This window comes from Apteryx mantelli, chromosome 1 (assembly GCF_036417845.1).
Source record: "Apteryx mantelli isolate bAptMan1 chromosome 1, bAptMan1.hap1, whole genome shotgun sequence".
Lineage (NCBI taxonomy): Eukaryota > Metazoa > Chordata > Aves > Apterygiformes > Apterygidae > Apteryx > Apteryx mantelli.
In genome coordinates this window covers 169,964,005-169,983,670 of record NC_089978.1, presented here as the reverse complement: position 1 = coordinate 169,983,670, position 19,666 = coordinate 169,964,005, and the positions used below count along the sequence as shown (strand labels likewise).

The window sequence follows — 19,666 nt, the reverse complement described above, 5'->3', positions numbered from 1 at the left end:
TACTACAGTCTAACATGATGGGGGGAAAAAATTCTGATAGTAAAAAAAAAAACCCAAGCGTTTCATGTAATCAAAACTTGCAGGGGGGAAAATATACTTGCGCTATAATAAAAATAATACTTTTGCGCTGTAATCCTTTAATGTATGTCAGGTCTTTATTTTGGGGAGAGAAGCTAGTCTTCATTAGCTTTTCTGTGCTTAAGGCTTTTTCTTTTCGTCTTAAGTTATTTTCTCTCCACTTCCATTGCTATATTTGTTAATATATGATGTATATTTTTCTCTTCTAGTTACATGAAATACTTTCTGTTGACTTCCTTCAGGAATACTATTTAGCATCTTAAAAACAAAAACCAGAACTACAATGCAATTAAATGTCGACATTCTTTCATTTATGCACTGTTTTGGAGATTTTCCTACAGAAACTTCTCAACTTCAGTGTTACTTCACCCAAGGTAAAGACTTTTCCACGTAAGTCCTCAAAGTAATCTATATACAGTTCAGCTGTTAGTTGGAAGACAGTGTAATTACAAAAAATGAATGAGCTTCTTGTACTTCAATCATTTAATGTTGGGAGATAGCCCTGAGGGTAATCTCTTCCCCCTATCCATCCAATGTGGATTTATCAACATTTCTGAAGCTGCTCAAATTATTTTAAAGGAATAACACATGTATTACTACTACTAGATGATATTTAAAGAGTGCATGTGATTAAAGCCTTCTAAATACTACACTCAGTTGCACTGAAGAGTACTGTAGTTTTTGTGTCAAGGTGGTGAATCAATGGGAACTGGTATTGCTTTTTAAAAAGTCTGACTTTCATTCCATTAGTCTTATCCTGAGTTTTAGACAGAGTTAGGTTAAACTTTCAGAACCAGTTGCACAATAAAGTAATTTTATTGACCAGTATCCAAAAAAAAAGTTGAGTTCTCACATTGTAGATATTGCTCAAGTCCCTTTTTAGGGTAAGGGGTACAAAAAGAGTCTGAAAAGTAAGAAGCCTATATTGATTTATAGATTTGACACTGCTTTTTGAAATGATTGGTCATGCTACCTGTCAGAATGCTGAAAACATGGCAGGTTCTAATTTGCCAGTCTGAGTTAGAGCTTTCTAACAGTGGGTTTGTGCTTTTCGCTTTAAATTGTGTGCTAATCTGTTAGCATGTGCTGAATCTCAGTAATATGATACCAGGCTGAGAATCACTGGACTATATCCCTTCCAGGGTTGAGACTTGGTTTATCTGATGTGGTAAGGCTGTGGGAACTTACCTAGTGTTTGAGATGAACTCTTAAGGAGGATCTCAAATTTAAATCCTATGTGTGTTCTGAAAGCTTGATGATATTTGTGGGGAGTAGTGTGAAGGATTTTTTTTTTCTTCTTCCTCTTCTTCTCTTCCCTTCAAGTTCATTTGCTATAGCAGTATGCTTAGTACTGCCCTACAGAATGCTTTCAGGTCTTTCCCAGTCTTGATCTATTTGATTTTTGTGGCACAGCTAAATTTTTATACCAAAACCCTCAGTTACTGATAACTGCCTTTTCAGATGGCTTTGTGTATAAAATGTCTATTAAAAAAAGTTAGCCATTTCATTGTGTAGCTTTAGTTCACATATACCGAGTAGACAAATAATGCTTTTAAATGACAAACTCCCAAAAGGAGGCTCTTCAGGAAAAAAAACATATCTAATGGCAAAAAGTTTATAAAACTATGGTGTACTTTGGATGGTATTTTTGGCTGGCTTTGATATGGTTGAAGTTCCATATTTGGCTGAAGAGTTTGTAATGAATAAAAAAAAACCCTTAATCTGACTGATCAAAGTAGATATGTGGGGGGAGGTTGTAATGTATGATTTTAAATCTTGAGTTTACAGACTTGGATGTTTCAGCATACCTAAGTCAGTCAGGAAATATAGCTTTAACTATATGCTTGGTATAGAGATCAAAACTATCCCAAGTGTAGATTTAGCTTTATCAGTCTCTAAAAGGCAAAATGAATTGATTTAAATGTAGCTATGTGTGTCTAAAACTTTGACTCTGGCTTTTCTTTCTTCTGGGGTAGCATACCAGGCTGTTTTGCACCAGTGCAACAGCAAGCTATGACAGATGCATACATGCATAAGCACACCGTGGGGTCTACAAGTCAATTCAACTGGTAAAATTGTCCAAAGGTAGTGAATATGCCTATAAGTGTTATGTGTATAATAACATCTAAAAGATTAACTCCTCAGACTTTTTGTCCCACCTCTGAAATGCTTGGTCAGCATTGGTGAGTCGTGGTTAAAGTGTAGTAGTATTGCCTACTTTTCTGTATCTATTTTCCTATTTAAGAACAAAAAAATGTAGTAAGTGGGGAGGATGAAGGTTAGGAAGGAATATCAAGGACATGGACAGTTATGGTAGTCACTAGTAGGATTAGGAGAGATTTCATTACTTAGTGCCTTCTAAGGATGTGACTGCGCTAGCATTAAACTAGCTAGTTTAGACCCTGGTGACAGAGTTGTTGCAAGTCTGAGGCTTGGTGTGGGCTGTGAAACCTGCCTAGAGTTCTGATCTGTTACTGATTCTCTGGAATCACAGTTCAGTATCTCTGGCATTGATACAGTGAATGAGTGCATAAATTATATGCCTACAACAGGAGAGCAGGCAATTTCTTGACTGTACAGTACCTGAGGGGGGAATTGGAGGGTGCGTGTAGTTGGTGTTAGTAACAGGAGAGATGTAGTTAGGAAAGTTTTGGAGTTGCCCAGCTGACATCTTCCTACACTCCCAAGACTTGAAAAGTGACTGATTAGAAAATGGATTTAACTTACAGCAGTTTACTGTGAATCTGACAGATGTGGATGCCAAAAGGTAATGTCTTACAGGTCTTAATCAGTTGTTAGCTTCTTTCTGTGGTGGAAGTCGTTAAACTAAATGGGTTCAAGTTTCAGGCTATTGCTACTTTTATTCATTCTAGGAAAAGTTGAAGAGATTTCCTCTTTAAGAGTTAACCTGTGTTCTTGCTAAACGTGTATTATTGCTATATTTCTAGAGGGATATGTTAAACTGTGCTGTTTAATAGTGCTTTTCTACTTTCCTGCAACTTCTGACAGCTGTAAGCTCATTTGTAGTTTTTTGTCAGATAAAAACAAAGAAATTGTTGTTCTATGTACTGTAACTCTAAGTATCAGTACTAGCTGTGCACACAAATATGTATATAAATATAGTCACACGTGCAGGAGCAGAGATTTTCTGTGTTAAAAATCAGAAGTTTCAAGAATTGCAATTCTTAATTTCAAAATGACAGCCCAAGTCTCAGAGTTTATTAGATACTTCCATTGCTGCAAAAATAAGTGTTTGTTTGGCTTTTATCTAAAACTTTGCTACCAACAATTGTCTGGATGCGAGTAGAGCAGAACTAGTAATAGCAAAAATTAACAATTCTGGCCTGTCTTCATCGCTGTTAACAGTGACAAAGTGTATGGGCCTTCAGCCTGGTTGCTAAGCCAAACTATTTAAAGAATGCAAGTTTCAGCTGACCTTTTCCTACTCCACAGCTGGAGTGTGGCAACTTCAGTTTATTCAAGATGGGCTTAGCAATGTTGCAGGAGTCTAGGTTGGCAATTGGGCATGTGTCACTTTCCCTGTGTGTGAGTTTGCCTGAATCAGCTTTGTGAAGTAGAGCCAAGTCCTAAGGATAGTGTAGCAGGTTGTCCTCCGGGGGGTTTCCACAGGAGCCACCCAGTTGTCTGACAGGATCTTTCTTCAGTGTTGCAGTGCCACTTTGCTGTCAGTTGTGTAGCTGCTTCATACCCAGAAGCAATAGTTAGAATCTACAGTACATCTACTGCTTTACTGTCTCTTATGCTTACATTGTTAAAGAGCACTGTAATGGGATAGATCTGATCAAAATGGTGAAAAATGGTGTTTTTACTTTGTCAGTAACTGGAGAATTTAACTATTGTGCCAATTTTATACTACATAAATTCACTAAAGTAACTGGAATTACACTGTATTAGAAAAGGCACTTTTTTGGGGGGGGGGGGTGAGGTGTTTTTGTTTTTTTGGTGGGTGGCTGTTGCCATCATAACCTAGGCCACCTCCAGCTCTTTTGCAACCTTGTCCTCTGGAAGTGAAATGCAGCTGTGGAGACTGCAGCCAGCACAACATTTGGTGGCCTCCCTTCTAGTCAGACTTGGCCTAACTAGGGCACTGCAGTGAGAGGCTGGTGAGCGGGATGAACTCTTTTGTTAGTGTGCAGAGTCTTGGGTTTACCAGACTCTGTGAATAGAGAGTATTATTAGATGCTGGTAAGTAGAACTAGAATTCAGGATGATGCTGTTAGCTTCCTTAAACTCATCTAAAAACAGGACGCTACTCAAGCAGCCCTTAACCTGGAACAACTGCTGCGAAGACAGCATAAATCAACCCTAGCCTGCTCTTACCAGAAATGGACAACTGTCACACTATTCTGTGTGAGTGTTGGCTGTAAAACACGAAGTAAGGTGTGTCTTTTGTTTGACATTGCCCTGGGCTCTAACTGGGGCAAACACAGCTGACTTAGATGCTGTATTTCAAAAGTATGTGGACTAATTGGCAAGCATCCAGTGAAGGACAATAAAAATAACCAGATGTTTAGGTTTAATCTAAGGAAGCTGCAGTGGTACTAAAGAAGAAATGTCATAGGTTTTTCTAGCCTGTGTTTATGTTCTCCATAAAGTGTATGAAATGTGAATGGTGAAAGAGTGGGCTATGGAGTGGTGAAGCTTTAAGAACAGTTTAGCACCTGTGGCCCTTGCGGCACCCTCTTGGCCTGAGTTCAGCAGGCTCCTCCTCAGCCGGGGGCAAAAAGGCCAGGAGGAGACCTTTGCAGACCGGGGGTCAGAGCCAAAAAGTGAGGCCAGACTGACGTGGGTAAGGGCAAGGCGAGCTGAGCTGGCAAAAGGGGGGACGCAAACACTGCACTAGTGTCTCTGCCCTGTCCTTGGGGGCTCGGGCTCGGCTCGGCCCCAGGACGGAGACAGGGCTGCCACGGCGGCCCCCCTCCGGCGGCCAGCAGTGCGCAGGCGCCGGCGGAGAAAGGCCTGGGCTGTGGCGGCGCCTGCGCGGCGTTGCTGCCTCGGCGAGCGCCTCCGCCAATCGGGCTGCAGCTTCTTGGCCTCCGGTTCCGCCCCTTGCGTCGGAGAAGGACAAAGTCATTGAGCCGGGGCGACACTCAGCCTCTGCGCCGAGCTGCCGCCCGAGCAGCCGGTCCGCGCGCTGTCACTGCCGCCATCTTAGGAGGTGAGTTGGTGGGGCCGCCCGCCCGGCGGGCCCCTCTGGGCGCCCCGGCCGCCTCCGCTGGGCGGGCGGGCGCGGGCCTCCCCGGCGGGCCCCCCCGTCCCACGCTGCCCTGCTCTTTTCGCCCGCCTCAGGTCGCCATGTTCTCGTCGATCGCGCCGCTCGCCCGGCTCAACCCCTTCTACGCGCCGCACTTGCAGCTCGTCCAGGACGGTGTGAGGAAGCGCCCGGAGCCCGCCGAGGCGCCCACCACGCGGCGGAGCTTGGCGGCCGCGGCCGCTGCCGAAGGTGAGGGCGCGGGGAGGGGAGTCACGGCGGAGGCAAGGCGTGTGGGCGATGGAGGTGCCGGTGCCCGCTGCTGCCCGCTCGCGCCGGCCGGTGCCCGTTGCGGGAGGACGGGGGAGGGTCAGCACCCGGCGGGACTCCGGCGGGCTGGGGAGGAGCCGCGGCTGGGCCTACGCGCGCCCGTTTGGAGGACGAGGAAGGGCACGGGCGGGGGAGGCGCTGGTAGCTTCTTCCGCTCCCTGCACGGTGTGTACTGGCTGGCGCCAAGGACCCGGTGATCCCGGGGAAGGACACAGAAAGGTTCTGCTTCAGGGGAGCTACGGAGACCCTCGATGTTGTCTCTTGTGGGCAAGAGATTACTTTTGCCCGCTCTGTTGGGCCTACAACTTTGGGGACTGAAGCAGTAGGCCTGTATTTCTCTTGCTTCCTGTGGAGAAGAGCAGCATATGAATCACTGAATCTGGATGAGTTTGGGGTTTGCAAGACCATGTCTCCTCTTCCCACCACCCCAGCCTCCCCCCCTCCCCCTTTTTTTTTGCTGTTTTTTCACAGCTGGGCATCTGAACATCTGTACATCTGTAGCCATTAGAAGAGCCTGCAGCTGTGTCTTGCATTTTTTTCTGTAGTCGTTGTGGGACATATATACTATGTAGCTGTGGTGTCTGAGATGTAATGATGCATTTTAGACTTGCGTGCAACTGCTTCATGTATGTCTCCTGTCATGACTTCCAAAAGTCAGACCTTGATGATACTCCCAATAGTGGGAGTAGATGTTAAAATTAAAATTCTTTTAATCTCTTAATAACTTAAAAGTATCTACTTGAATATCCCCCCTTTTAACAAAAAGATTCAAATAGAAATAATGCTGTCAACAAGCTACCCTCTATACTATGTTTAGTGAAGTATCTTAGTGCTCTGATACTATTATTTGTGTAATCTGTGCAAGAGACACAGAACTGGATATTGGGTTTTAATATGTTTTCAAGACTGTATTTTTTGCTTTAATAGTAATCTTATTGCTAGGTAACTAACCTAAAGTGTATTAGACACTGTTCAGTATGCTAAATGATGTTCAGTAGGTGCACTTGTTCCTTATAATCATTATGTTTAATCTTCATCCTGTTTGTAAGCAGATGCAGTCAGAAGTGAACTGAGTTTCTTTGTCTTTGATAGTTCTTTGTGCTGTACTTGTTATTTCACATACCAGTTGGTTCTTTATTCTTTCTTTGTCCTTTGTGTTAGGAGAGTTACCATATTGTAGAAAATAAGAGCTTACCCAAGGTCACACAAAGTCAGCACAAATTGCAAGACCTTCTGAATTCAGTTCAAGGTATCAACCATGATGTATCTCAGAGATGAGAGATTTTTTTTATGATCAGCTCTTGGAAGTTGTCCCTAGTAGTCTGTCAGATCTGAAGCAAAAACATGAAATAGTCTTAGTAATGATGTTACTCATTTTTAGCTGTCTTAACATGTTTTTGAGCTGTATTTATATTTGAGCTAGCTTCAGGGTATTTGTTTTCAGTCAGCTTATAAAAATAATAGAATAACTTCCCTGCTGTCTGTACTGCATTGGTTAGCCTGCTCTCCTTTCAGTTAACACGTGTTGGATCTTGGCTATGTTTTTGTCAAGACAGTTTTTAGGAGATTCCATCCTGAAATAGGAAGTCTGGGAACCACTCTGGCTTTTTTCATAATGCTACTCTACTGCTACAAATACAAACGCCTGTAATGAGCTTAAGCCTATAGATGATGTCTTAATTACTGTTTTTGAACACCCAGCTGATAGATCAGTCTGAATACCATTGTAGTAAGGCAGACTTTAAAAGCTCTACTTTTCTGTGGCTGGAAGTTTCTACCAAGGTCTGTCTCTGTCAGCAGGGGAGTATGACTTCCAACAGTAAGTTGACTTGGAAAAAGGGAGTCTGAACAAGCACTTCTTGGTATTTGGGCAGCATGGTAAGTACCACAGTACTGGTATATTGCAGGCCAAAGATACAACTAAGCATAGCTGCCCAGTATTCAGGTCCAAACTTGTTCTCTGACTGCCCCTGCTTAGAAAGCCTTATTTATGTTCATTTAACCAGTCATAATGACTAGTACAGTTTTAAATGGAATGTCACCTACTACTGTTTGGAAAGCTGCCAGCCTAACTGTTCTGTTTAGGCTGTAGGCATGTGCTAGTCCAAGACTAGCATATTTGTAGCCTTGAGTGATATCTCAATTTTGCAAATTCTCATAGATTATATGTTATTCTGATAGTTAACTGACTACTAGCTGTAAGTCCGGGCTTAATTAATACCGTGTCTGTGATTTGAGATTTGGTATTTCTTATTTTAGAATAAAGAAAAAATGATACTTTTATTGTCCTGGTGACTACCTTTTGAAGAAGGAGGCTAGGAATAGACTTAATGTAAAATCTGGAATATTCTTGGGAAGAAGTTCTTTCATAGTAGGGAAGTAAAGAGTTGGATAAACCTGTTAGTCTTAAGTGGTAATCTGTGGATGCTGTTGAATGTAATAGGAAATTTTTGTTGATGTTCCCGAAGTAATTTATTTCAAGAGCGAAAATATATGGTAAAGAAGCCCTGACTCAAATAGGTTGGTGGTTTTGTGTGTCTTTTAATTTTCATTAGGGCTTCTCTGGAGATGGTTCTCACTAGCCATTGTAACATTTTAATGGCTATTCTGTTATACTGGAGTAATGCTCCCAGATCTAATATCAAAGAAACTTAAATTATCACTTTCTACCCTAGGGAATATATTCTACCTAGTATATTGTTTTCTATATGCTTGTTCAGTATCTCAGTTTTGGTTTTGTTTAAAATGTTTGGCGCAAAAACAGAAGTAGGCCGCTACCCTATGCTTTTTTTTGTACTGTTAATACTAATCTGAGCATTTCCTGATGGCAAATAATAGTTCTTATCCTCTATAGCTTCTTCCAAATTGGAAGAGAGAAACTGATGCTTATTCATTTGTTAGTTTGTTTTCAACTCCAGTAACTTTGTCTGCTGTACTGGAATCAGTGAAAATAATCTGCTCTTTAAGACCGAATGGTTTGTATACGCAGTACTTTATGGAACAGTGTGAGATCAGTGTCCCTTGATTAAATGCGACCCGAAAGCTTCTTTAATGAAGCATATTTATTAAATGCAAACATTAAATGTAATGATTAATTTCCATAAACTTTTGGAACTTCATTAAACAGAAGCCATATAAATCTGAGGTCCTGTATTTGGAAGAAAAGCCTTTTTTTCCTTATCTTTTTTAGATGTTGGTGGATGACTACTTTCTTAAGTTTTCTAGATTTTCATTGCTTTCTCTGTCCTTTAACAGTAGTGATATGAAAAGGGGAAGATCCGTCATCTCACCTTTTGGGAGAGGGGCTATAGTTGTAGCTTATATCTGCTATTCATAGTTGAATAAGGCTTAACTTGAATAGTGTCCTAAACATGTTTGCATCTTTCCCAGATTTGTGGTTATCTTCTTGTGAAGTCTGTTGCTAAAGAGCAGCTATTACAGGAACAGTCCCCAAATTGCTATGCTGTATTTCACATTTGGCTAATTCTTATATGAAACTTAAATTTTCAAATGATACAGAGAATTAAAAAAATAATTTGTATAAAGAGGAGTCCAACCTTAATCTCATAGGTCTGTATGGTCTCTGCAGTTAACATTAAAGTGTGGGATATTTTTAAGCCATAGTATTGCATTCTATCAAGAAGTAAGAAAGAACAGGTATAGTTTTGGAAACAAGGGGCTTAAATACAGAAGTTGCACTGATCATAAAAATATTTAAGCAAAGAAACTTTGTCTCCATAATTCTAGAGAAGCATTCTTCTTGCAGAATTCCTTGGTATTTAAAAAAAAAAAAAAAGTTGGTCATTGCGGCCTTGAGTCATAATTTTTACTAGCAGCTTCTGGGATTAATTTCTATAGTTTACAGACTTAAATCAGGATAATATGCAAGTGTGCTGTAAGCTAAAACTTGACTGTTTCTTTCATAACTTTATTAAAAGAATAAACTCAGTTTGGCAGGCCTAGAATCAGTCTTGTCAGTTCAAAATAGGTTAGTTAAAGCAAGTGAACTACTTTTGAGAATAATGCTATAGTTGAATAGTACAGCATGGGAGATTATTTCAGTTTAAAACCTCTAAGAAGCTAGCACTCAGTCATCAACTTTGTTTCTTTTCTCATCTTCATTACTCTGTGTGGTTGATCATATATATGTAATTATTTTCTTTTTAATTAACTAGAATACAGCTGTGCATATGGCTCAGGCAGATTCTTTGTCCTTTGTGGCCTTGGTGGAATTATTAGCTGTGGAACAACACATACAGCACTGGTTCCTCTAGACCTGGTTAAATGCAGAATGCAGGTTTGTTCTGCATGTTGGTATGTGGTGAAGTTGATAAAGCATGTTCAGTGCAATTTAAATAATCTACTAATTAATTCCAGGTGTAAACTATCCACTGGATGTTGTTGTCCAGCAGTGCATGGAGCTTATGTAAAAGCATGGTGTGTCTCTATTTTTTTGCTGCAGAATACAGTTGTGAATATGGCTCGCTCAAGTTTTATGCTCTCTGTGGCTTTGGTGGGGTCCTAAGTTGTGGCCTGACACACACTGCTGTCGTACCTCTGGATCTAGTGAAATGTCGTATGCAGGTTTGTATTAACTTCAACATTTCTTACATTTTTTCTCTATGTAGCCAGCATATCAAGAGTTTATAGTAGGTGGTAAACAATCTTTTTTGGATGTCAGGAAGCAAATAAACTTGTATGCTGTTTCTCTTAATTAGGTCTGCTGCTGCAAGACTAACAAAATACCACTTTCAAGAGAAGCAGAGGCACATAGCATAATCTGGATGAATTTAACAATTTGTGCCTACATTTAAAAGATGTTTAGCTTACTGTAGTTACTAAAAAGCACCCAGCACAATGTTCTTTGCTGGCAGGCTATCTAGGACTATTCATGTGCTTTGGAAGGAAGTAGAATCATAATGTTTCAAAGAGCTCATAGGGTTTAGGTTTTTGCCCTGGAGTAACATGCATGTATAATCTGATCCATTAACATTGTGACCATCAGTGCATGGATTATGGATTGATACTTCCTAATGATTCGGCTTTTGACAGAATGGGTGAAACTTAGAATTGTATTGCTATGCCTAGCTAAGTGCTTGTGTGGCTGTTTTCTTCTAAGTGATGGAAGCAGTTCTTGATTGAACCCAAAAGAGTGAAGAAGTCTCACTACGCTTAATTTGTGATATCAGCTTCACCATTAAAGTCATCCAGTCAACAGTCATGGATAAAAGTATACTCACGGATTTATTCAGTCAAATCTGTGCTTCAAGAATGGAGCAGATTAAAGCATGTTTCTAAATTTCTAGAAATTCAGTAGTTAATGGGGTCCCTGTTGCATAGGGTGACACTGATTCTAAAAGTGGCAGTCTTAGGTGAAATTATGAGAGAACTACTAATTAGTCAGACTATTGACTGTAGTGCTGCATGTGATATTAAAAATTATTCTTCCAGAAGACCTTTAGCATTCTTCACAAGAGAGCGCCAGCTTTTTTGCTTGTTTGAGAAAACCTGAAATTCTGCCCTTGAGCTAGTAATTTTATAACGCATTGAACAAAATCAGAGTGGATCAGATAAGGGCAAACGATGCCTTCTACAACATTTGGATTAAGACCAAATAAAGTGTGTGAGAATTCTCTATTTCTACCAATTGGGAAGTACTTGAAGTTGAGCACCTGCTTATTTCTGAAAGTGTAGTTTAAATGCGCTGTTTTATTATAACTGACAGCATGTCTTAAATATCCAGGATGGGTAGATTAACGATATAGGGCTAAGGGTGGGTTTTCTGGGAAGAAGGAGCTTAATCATGCATAAAGAGGATGTAGCATCACAGGCATTTCTTAATCTGATTGCCAGTTTGGTTCATGGGTGGAAGGCCTTAGAGCCATACAGTGCTGCAGTTACCACTGGGAGCAGGGCCTCCTGCTTCCAAGGCTGCAGCTGCTTGGTTGGGTATGTTCGGCTTGGGTTACCCGTTTCTGGGCCTCTTATGTAACAAGAGTGACTACACTTCCCCTTTTCCAGCACTTTGAGGAATGTGTAACAGAAAGGCCCCATGTGACTTCCAGGTGTGACCTTGCCAAAAACCTATCAGCATTTTTCTTTATAGATCCAGTAGAGAGCATGTTGCTAATTCTTCCTAGGTTCTCCAGGAAGAAACCTGTTGCCTGCCCTCTCCTGCCATTTTAAGAAGAAGTCACCTTTTATGTTGATAATAGGCATAGTTCTAATATGAACGGAGCCTCATTTTTGCAGTGTGCAATCAACAATTACATGTCTAGTGTTCTGAAATTACAGATTTTTTAAAATTGAGATGTCTAGGTGAATTAATTCTCAATTAGGCTGTTGCCACTATGTGAGATGAGTAAAATACTAGTCATTACAGTTTGGCATGCATGTCCCATAGCTCCTCCTAGGGCTTCCGTTTGCTTTTAATTTGTATGTTCCTTTTCATCCCTCTGAGGCAATGGTGGATGGTATCAAATATGAAAAGAAATAGTGTGACGTGACTTAAAAATTGCCGGAATGACCTGTTTCAGAAACTCTAAAAGGATTGTTTCCTTTTACGTAAAACAAAATTATTTAAAGTTAGTCTTCCCTTACTGTAAAGGCAAAATGTGACAACGTGCAAGTGTAGAAGTCTTTGAGTACTCTTTGATCTGCCTTTCTCCTTCTGTCTTAGTCTGACAGTGTTTGGAGGGATCAAATTAGTAATGAACAAGTAACTGCTGATGAATAGTAAAGCTAATCTTCAGACTTGATAAATGGCATAGGTGCAACATTTTATGGATTGAAAAGTTGCATCTTGAATAGCATTTTTAGCAAAACCCTTCTAGAATGAAATTGCTGATAGAAGCTGTCAGTTTTGAAGAACCTGATCTAAACATAACTGTATCAGTATAATACTATCAGTGTTAGAATAATGACTCCACTAAATGTTATTGATATAGATTAGTACTGTCTTACTGTTGGTCTGGAGAATAAATGTAAACCAAAGTTCAGGTAGTTTGGTTCTTCTAGAGTACTGAGGGACATACAGACTGTTTAAATTTTGAAACTAGCAGGCAATCACTACAGTTGCATCAAGGGTAGCTTTGTGGTGATGATATTAGGGAGCTATAGGAAGCTGTATGTGGATTTTAAAAATTTTATATTTGGGGTGGGGGTGTGAGAAGGGAAATAATAAGCTATGTCAAGTAATTAACTGTCTGTTCTGTTTAGGTTGACCCACAAAAATACAAGAGCATCTTCAATGGATTTTCAGTGACAGTCAAAGAAGATGGTGTTCGTGGTTTGGCTAAGGGATGGGCTCCAACATTTATTGGATATTCCATGCAAGGGCTCTGTAAATTTGGTTTCTATGAAGTTTTCAAAATCCTGTATGGCAACATGCTGGGAGAGGTAAACCTTAAGTGATCTACATGAGACTGTATGTTAGCAACATAATAGTATTACTAACATAGAGGAAGCACAAAAGCACTGTTCATTAATAAAAATGTGTGTTTAAATACATTTCAGGAAAATGCATATTTGTGGCGTACATCACTATACTTAGCTGCATCTGCCAGTGCAGAGTTTTTTGCTGATATTGCTCTGGCTCCCATGGAAGCTGCTAAAGTTCGCATTCAGACACAGCCTGGATATGCTAACACTCTGCGGCAAGCTCTACCAAAAATGTTTGGAGAAGAAGGCATCTGGGCGTTAGTATCTCTTGGATTTTTTTATTTTCATTCATGTTTTTGGTGTTGAGTTTTTCTCCTAATGAAAGACAGTTGCTAAAACTAATAGTGGCTTTAGCTTACATCAATTTCTAATACTTTTTGGTCTTTACAGTTCAAGATAACAAGTACTTAATATTGAAGAATCTGTGCTGAACTGGTAGTTAAATTCACATGCTCCTTAGATCCATCTTTGTGAGTATCTCTGTGCTGAGTTCTGCTGGATAACTTCAATTCCTAGCAGTTCCAGTCAGAGATATTCAGCAACTTTTTTGGTTGTACAGTCAAAGATGCTTGAGTCATTGGCATGTGAGAGTAATATAACTGCATGTTAGTTTTCTGTTCTGATAGAAATGGCTGTAAATCTACAGGCCATTTATCACTATCAGGACTTGGCTGGCATGCAGACACGAGCATGTACTTATATTAGCAGTATGGCATTATTGCACTCCATAATAATCTGAAAAGTGGCTACAAACAGCTGCACAGAGTAGGCATCAGGTAAATTCTAATTTGTGCTGCCGTTCTTAGTAGGTACTGAGGAACGAATAAAACTTATGTGTTCCTGTTCTGTAGCTGTTGGAACGCTTAGGCCTTATAATCTTGCTATCTAGAAGTGGTTTTCCTGATAGCAACAATAAGCTACCTAATTGTTCAGACTGGAAGTATACACTTAAATACTCGAGGAAAATGAAGCTGAATTTGTCTTCTCTGTTTAAGTTTCTATAAAGGTGTTGCTCCACTATGGATGAGACAGATTCCATACACAATGATGAAATTTGCCTGCTTTGAACGTACTGTTGAAGCTCTCTACAAGTATGTGGTTCCCAAGCCACGAAGTGAATGTTCAAAGGCAGAACAGCTGGTAGTCACATTTATTGCAGGTTATATTGGTAAGAAACTTTTAAATTCTACACTTCATGAATGGATTTCAGCAATTCTGAAAGTCTCACCCTTTTCAGAATGTAAAATATATATATATAACTACAATGGAAGAACCTGAATGTAACTTAAAAATGCATGGGGGGGGCGAGGGTGGAACAGATTCAATCTGTAAATAGAATGAGAGGTTAAATGGGTCTATAGTAGGGCAATACTCTTAATTGTTCCTATGTTAACCTCAAAGTTTAGAGATTATAGCTGATGTAAGCAAAATAACTTGCATCTTTCCTGGACTTCCTCCAGCCTAGCAAGGTTAAAGGAGGAAGGGGAGAGACATCTGGAAGGAGTGGTGATTTTGACCATCCAAAGATTCAGAACGAGTTTTATTTCAGAAGACAGGTGCTGCAAGAGCAGAGTCTAGGTGCTTTCTAGTAGACATGTCATGCTAATAAGAATGGACCTGCTGTCCTTTGGGCATACCAGGAGGCTTGACATAACTCCTGCAGAGCTGCCAGTGGTCTAGGAAAGGTGTGGTTTCAGTTGGTCATACTTAGCCAAATAATTACTGTATACACTAAAACATCACAGAATTAATAACAAATTATTCTTTCAGCTGGTGTGTTCTGTGCAATTGTTTCTCATCCTGCTGACTCTGTGGTGTCTGTATTGAACAAGGAAAAGGGCAGTTCTGCTTCACAGGTTCTTGTGAGGCTTGGATTCAGAGGTAAAGAAACAAACAAAACCCCTTTCATTCATGTATTTTGGGTTAAGTGTATGGGCGGGGGTTATGCATGTTTGGGGGGGGTTCCCCTGGCTTCTCACACTTCTTGTGGCTTATGGTTTTGCTCTACAGGTGTATGGAAAGGTCTGTTTGCTCGTATCATTATGATTGGTACCCTGACTGCACTACAGTGGTTCATCTATGATTCTGTGAAGGTTTATTTCAGACTTCCTCGTCCACCTCCACCTGAAATGCCAGAATCTCTGAAGAAGAAGCTTGGTCTAACTGAATAAACAACTCATGGACTGACTTTGCTGGCTGTCCCAGTGATGAGTTTCATGAAACTTTTATATATTTGACTATGTAGAAAGCAAACTATCTGATGTAATTATTGGCTGTGCCCTTGTCCCATCTGAGGTTTTAAATTCTACCACTGTCATTGCCTGAAATAAATGAGAACCAGAGTGCTTAGTGTCTGTTTACTATTGCATATATAAGCTTCACTTCACAGGAGTAAATACCTCAAAATAATTCCCAACGTGAAAAATTTAAGTCATTCTGCATTTAAAGGATTTCAGATTTGTGAAAAAACTGCAACAAAAATCAGGTTTTCATTGTTTCTAGAGAAGACCTATCCTCACAGTGCTGCAGAAACTAACTGCAGTCTTAGGCTATCTTTGAGTCCACTGTCTTATTTGCCTATATAAATTGTTATTGTAGAATAGTGGAACTCTGGAGTGAATGAGACTGCACTCTGACAGGGCAACCTGATCACAACATCTGCATTCTTCACAGAGATAAGAGGAACCTTATACATAGAACCATTACTGGTCTGGGGTGGTTATCCTAACAAACCCCTGCTTAATTGACTAATTTTGGCTTTTGTTGGTTTTGAACTGCACCAAAGAACTTAGTCCTTCCATTTGTATTGTGGAATTAAACAGTGGCTGCTACCTTAATAAAAGAAAAGTTGATGTTAATAAAGATTCTCAGAGGTGTCTGACCACTAAAAGCTTAGTACAACTTCATAGTGAAGTTAAAATGGCTTGCCTTGTACTGTAGAGATTTTGACAACTCACCAGCCTTTCCTTGCACTTGGTACTTTTGTGTCTTGATTTTGCCTAAATTAGCTTAACTCTGAGTTTTGGTTGAACCATTCCTGCAGTGCAAGAAGCCATACCATTTTTTTGGACCTTATTTAATGCAAAGAAATATAGGTTTGTAGGCATGTGAGAGGAGAAAATCAAGCACTGTTTTATTAACTTCAGGCAATGAATGTGTCTTTTCCAGTACTTTCCAGAAAGATGAGCATGCTTCCTTTGAGTTTTGCCTGTTCAAGAATCCATAGTAGATAATCACATTCAGGAAAAATCCAAAGCATACCTAATAGTAAAGGAGGTTCACTGTATCCGGTTCTACTTCACTCAGTAGAGCTGGAGCATAAGTGTCTTGTGCAAAACTGATACGCTGCCTTTCAGCATTCAGAGCTCCTGATACTCAACCTAGCTTGGCATTGCATAGATTGTAAGCGCTCTTTCCTCTTTAGTGTCCTTCAGAGTCAGGAGGCCAATTACAGCAGGCTCCATCAGAATAGCATAAATGTGCTGGCCACTCTACATTATTAGTGTCTGACATTGTTCCTGCTACCATTTTACACAGTATTGAACTTTCCTCCCAGAAACAAACTGTCACCTATGAGATGTGGAACGGTTATGCCAAACACTAGCAAACTAAGCCTTAATTTGAATTGCTACCTTTCAAAATGTGGAGTAAAATCTAAGAAAAATTCTGCTCAACTTCTCTGTCACTGTCACACTATACATGCACTCCTATAGTGGTTGGTAACTACCACCTAATAACTGCATTATACAGCAAAGTCAAATTCCTTAAATCTAAATAAAACATTTGTACAAGTACTTTGGTGTTGAATTAAATGTATTTTAGTTCATCATGTAAGCATGTACATCTTGCTTTGCCCATTGTGAGTGGTGAAGCTTTGAAGTTATTTAGCAAATCATTAGGATGTTTGCTCATAAGAGCTTCCTTGGCAAAAAGCATTAACTATGGCTTCATCTTGCAGCAAGACTGTTCATGTTAAAACAGATTTTTGAATTTAGCGCATGGTTCAACTTGTTCTGCTCAGAAACAAATTACCATCACTTCAGTGCACTGAATATCATAGTTTCTTTAAAGGCATGTTTTAAGCCCTTGGGCTGGGCTTTGCTTGCTTCTAATCCTGGGAAAGCTGAGCATTTCCATCGGCTTCTAAGGCTGGCAGAGGATTGAGACAATTTGTCTCATAGTGGGATAATCTGGTTGTCAAGTAATCTAGTAATAAACTGAATTTCTCAAGCAAGACTAATTTCTGTCATTCTATGTGCAGAGCAAAATCACAGCAGTTTTTCTGTAGAAATACTATTGGTCACCTTTGGTGCAGCCATTTTAAATATGTGCAATAAGACTTTCAAATTTGTTTTCTCATTGTTCAAGAGTAGGCCTGAAACTACCTTTTTAAAGATACTTGGATCACTTTGCCAAGGTAAATCTGAGAAAAGACTGTATGACAGCTAGCTGTTCTCTTGTTCTTTTGTAACTGAGAAAGGCATATATGTAGTCCTACTTTCAGTATTTTGTTTCAGGGGAAAACTTGGGAAGAGAATTGCCTTGCAACTATTAACTTCACTGATATTTAGCCACAGGCTTATTCTGATGTTTTAGGTGGAGGGATATACAGCATTTAAAATTATATTGCTCAAAAGGTTGCCCAGTGAAATTTTAAGCGAGCTTGAGTGGAAAAGTGGTGGTATTAAATGGCATTTAAAAGTCCATTTTTGTCATTGATGACTATGTCCTTTATAGTGTGTGTGATATGTTTTCCAAAAGTAGGGAAGATGAGGGAGGTGAAAGAATGGCTTCTGACTGATTTGTGCTTTCATTGCAAGGAAAGTCCTATATTGAAAAAGAGCAATCCATTTTGAACCAAATATAGTTTAGGTAACTCCAGAACAGTCACTAAACCTGAAAGTGCTTTGTAAAATGTGGATTATATATATGCTGCTTCTGTATATTGTTTCATGAAAGAGGAAACATCCTTTTTGCTATTACTGGAGCTGAGACCGGTTTTCTGGTTTAAAACATATCGTCTATATAAATGTGAATGATCATTCCATTCACACTCTGTGTTTGTATCAGATTATACTACAAGTATGCTAACAGTATTTGACATTGCAGATATTTGCTGAAATGCTTGTTATATATTCTAAAACGGACTACAATATTACAGAGAGTTGTAATTCATTTACATTTCTACATAGAAATGATGTAGTTCACAGTGAAAACAATAAACATCCTGCTTTTTTATAGTGAATATGAGTATCTTTTGGATAGTTGAGCTTAATAGTTAAGTGGCTTTGTTACAGGTTCCAGTTTTCGTAGCTCAAGTGGCATGGGAAAAGGATGTTGCTAACAAAATTCTTGGCTGAGCAGATGTTCTAGTGTCTAAAAATAGACTTTAATGTGTCAGAATTATTTCTCTCTGTTACTGTTTTTTTTCCCCCTTGTGAACTGCTGACTAGAATAGAATTGGCTAGCTCTATATCTACGTATTAAATTAAAGATGCCCTGAATATCATTACAAGTTAGGCTGCATGGGATGATATGTTTTAAGTATCATAGCTGTAATTTTTGTTATTACTTTAATATCTCAATCACTTAATAAAATTGTAGAGAACATCCTTGAGTGCCCTTAGAAGTGAACTAAGGGTTGTAGCTTGAGTGAGCTGATACACTCCCCACCACTGATTATACTAAACCAGGGCGGCAAGTGTAGTAGGCTGCTCTAAACTTATGAAAAATATCTCACCCTTTGCCTCATCTTTTCCCATTTAGAACAAACTTTGCATATATCCTTAGACCATTGTAATTACAAAACTACTTTAAAATTTCCATTTAATTTTTTAGTACAGTGGAGGTGTGTGCTGGAAGGGCAAAACAGATTTGTAATACCTCTGTAACTTACAGGAGTATGACTGACCACTTGCTCTATTTCTAAAGATGTTATAGTCAGTGTGTAAACTTGGATCTGTTTGTAGGAACCAGATTTTTTTTTTTTTTTTTTTTGGGCAAGTGAAGTTTATCTCAATGTCTCAATGACTTAAAGTTCTCTCTTGCTTGTGGCAACACAGTTCTGAAAAGGATCATAATATTTTGGCCCTGAACTTCCTGGGAAGGAAGGATGGTCTCCATACCCTTAGATAGATGGGTAGATAAAAAGTATGAGGAAAATGTTTCGGAACCATTTAACTTCCTATGGAGATGATGAATAGGACTTTGTATTATAAAACTTTTCACTGTTAGGTAGATGTGTTCTAAAATAGCGTTTGAAGATGATTCATTTCGGAGTTTGAAAATGAAATGGACAGTTCTTGTTTATCCTGGTTACTTATTTTCTGGTTGTTTCAAAGAGAGAGACAGTGTGTGCTCTTTTCATCCAGAGACCTATTTGTTATGCTAGTCTTCTCTGATCAACTCTGCAGCCAGAACATATTTTTCACTTCTCTTCACTTGTGTAGATTAAAAAAATATGTGGAGATTTTGTTTAGATAAGTAATCTTCACATTAGTCAAAAATCTGAGATCCTTATGATACATTCAGATTATTTTCACTCATCTTTTCATAATTGGTCATGATGGTTGCACAGTTCCTTGTTTCAGTCAAAAGCCTCAGTTT

At 39.4% G+C, this 19,666-nt stretch overlaps 1 protein-coding gene and 1 non-coding gene across 3 annotated transcripts; both read left to right on the top strand.

Annotated features, from left to right (window-relative positions):
• The first annotated feature begins 5,148 nt into the window (after window positions 1-5,148).
• On the top strand, window positions 5,149-15,405 carry SLC25A3 (solute carrier family 25 member 3). Of its 2 annotated transcripts, XM_067312110.1 has the most exons (8): window positions 5,149-5,257; window positions 5,389-5,542; window positions 10,083-10,204; window positions 12,839-13,018; window positions 13,136-13,317; window positions 14,056-14,228; window positions 14,831-14,941; window positions 15,071-15,405. In XM_067312110.1, exons 2-8 carry the CDS (start codon window positions 5,395-5,397, stop codon window positions 15,229-15,231), a joined length of 1,077 nt encoding a protein of 358 aa, XP_067168211.1. In that variant the 5' UTR covers window positions 5,149-5,257; window positions 5,389-5,394; the 3' UTR covers window positions 15,232-15,405. The 2 variants fall into 2 exon arrangements, with proteins under 2 accessions (XP_067168211.1, XP_013802918.1); XM_013947464.2 differs by lacking the exons at window positions 5,149-5,257; window positions 5,389-5,542 and adding an exon at window positions 9,890-9,917.
• Window positions 13,507-13,747, top strand: LOC136991210 (small nucleolar RNA SNORA53). Its single transcript, XR_010883254.1, has one exon. It is a non-coding gene; the product is annotated as a small nucleolar RNA SNORA53 (small nucleolar RNA).
• Window positions 15,406-19,666: the final 4,261 nt, after the last annotated feature.

Bases quoted from the DNA above. Each gene is read 5' to 3' on its own strand.
- SLC25A3 (XM_067312110.1), top strand. From the start codon at position 5,395: ATGTTCTCGTCGATCGCGCCGCTCGCCCGGCTCAACCCCTTCTACGCG. The intron at 10,205-12,838 runs GTTTGTATTAAC...TGTTCTGTTTAG, and splicing joins TAGTGAAATGTCGTATGCAG to GTTGACCCACAAAAATACAA. The intron at 14,229-14,830 runs GTAAGAAACTTT...TTATTCTTTCAG, and splicing joins ATTTATTGCAGGTTATATTG to CTGGTGTGTTCTGTGCAATT.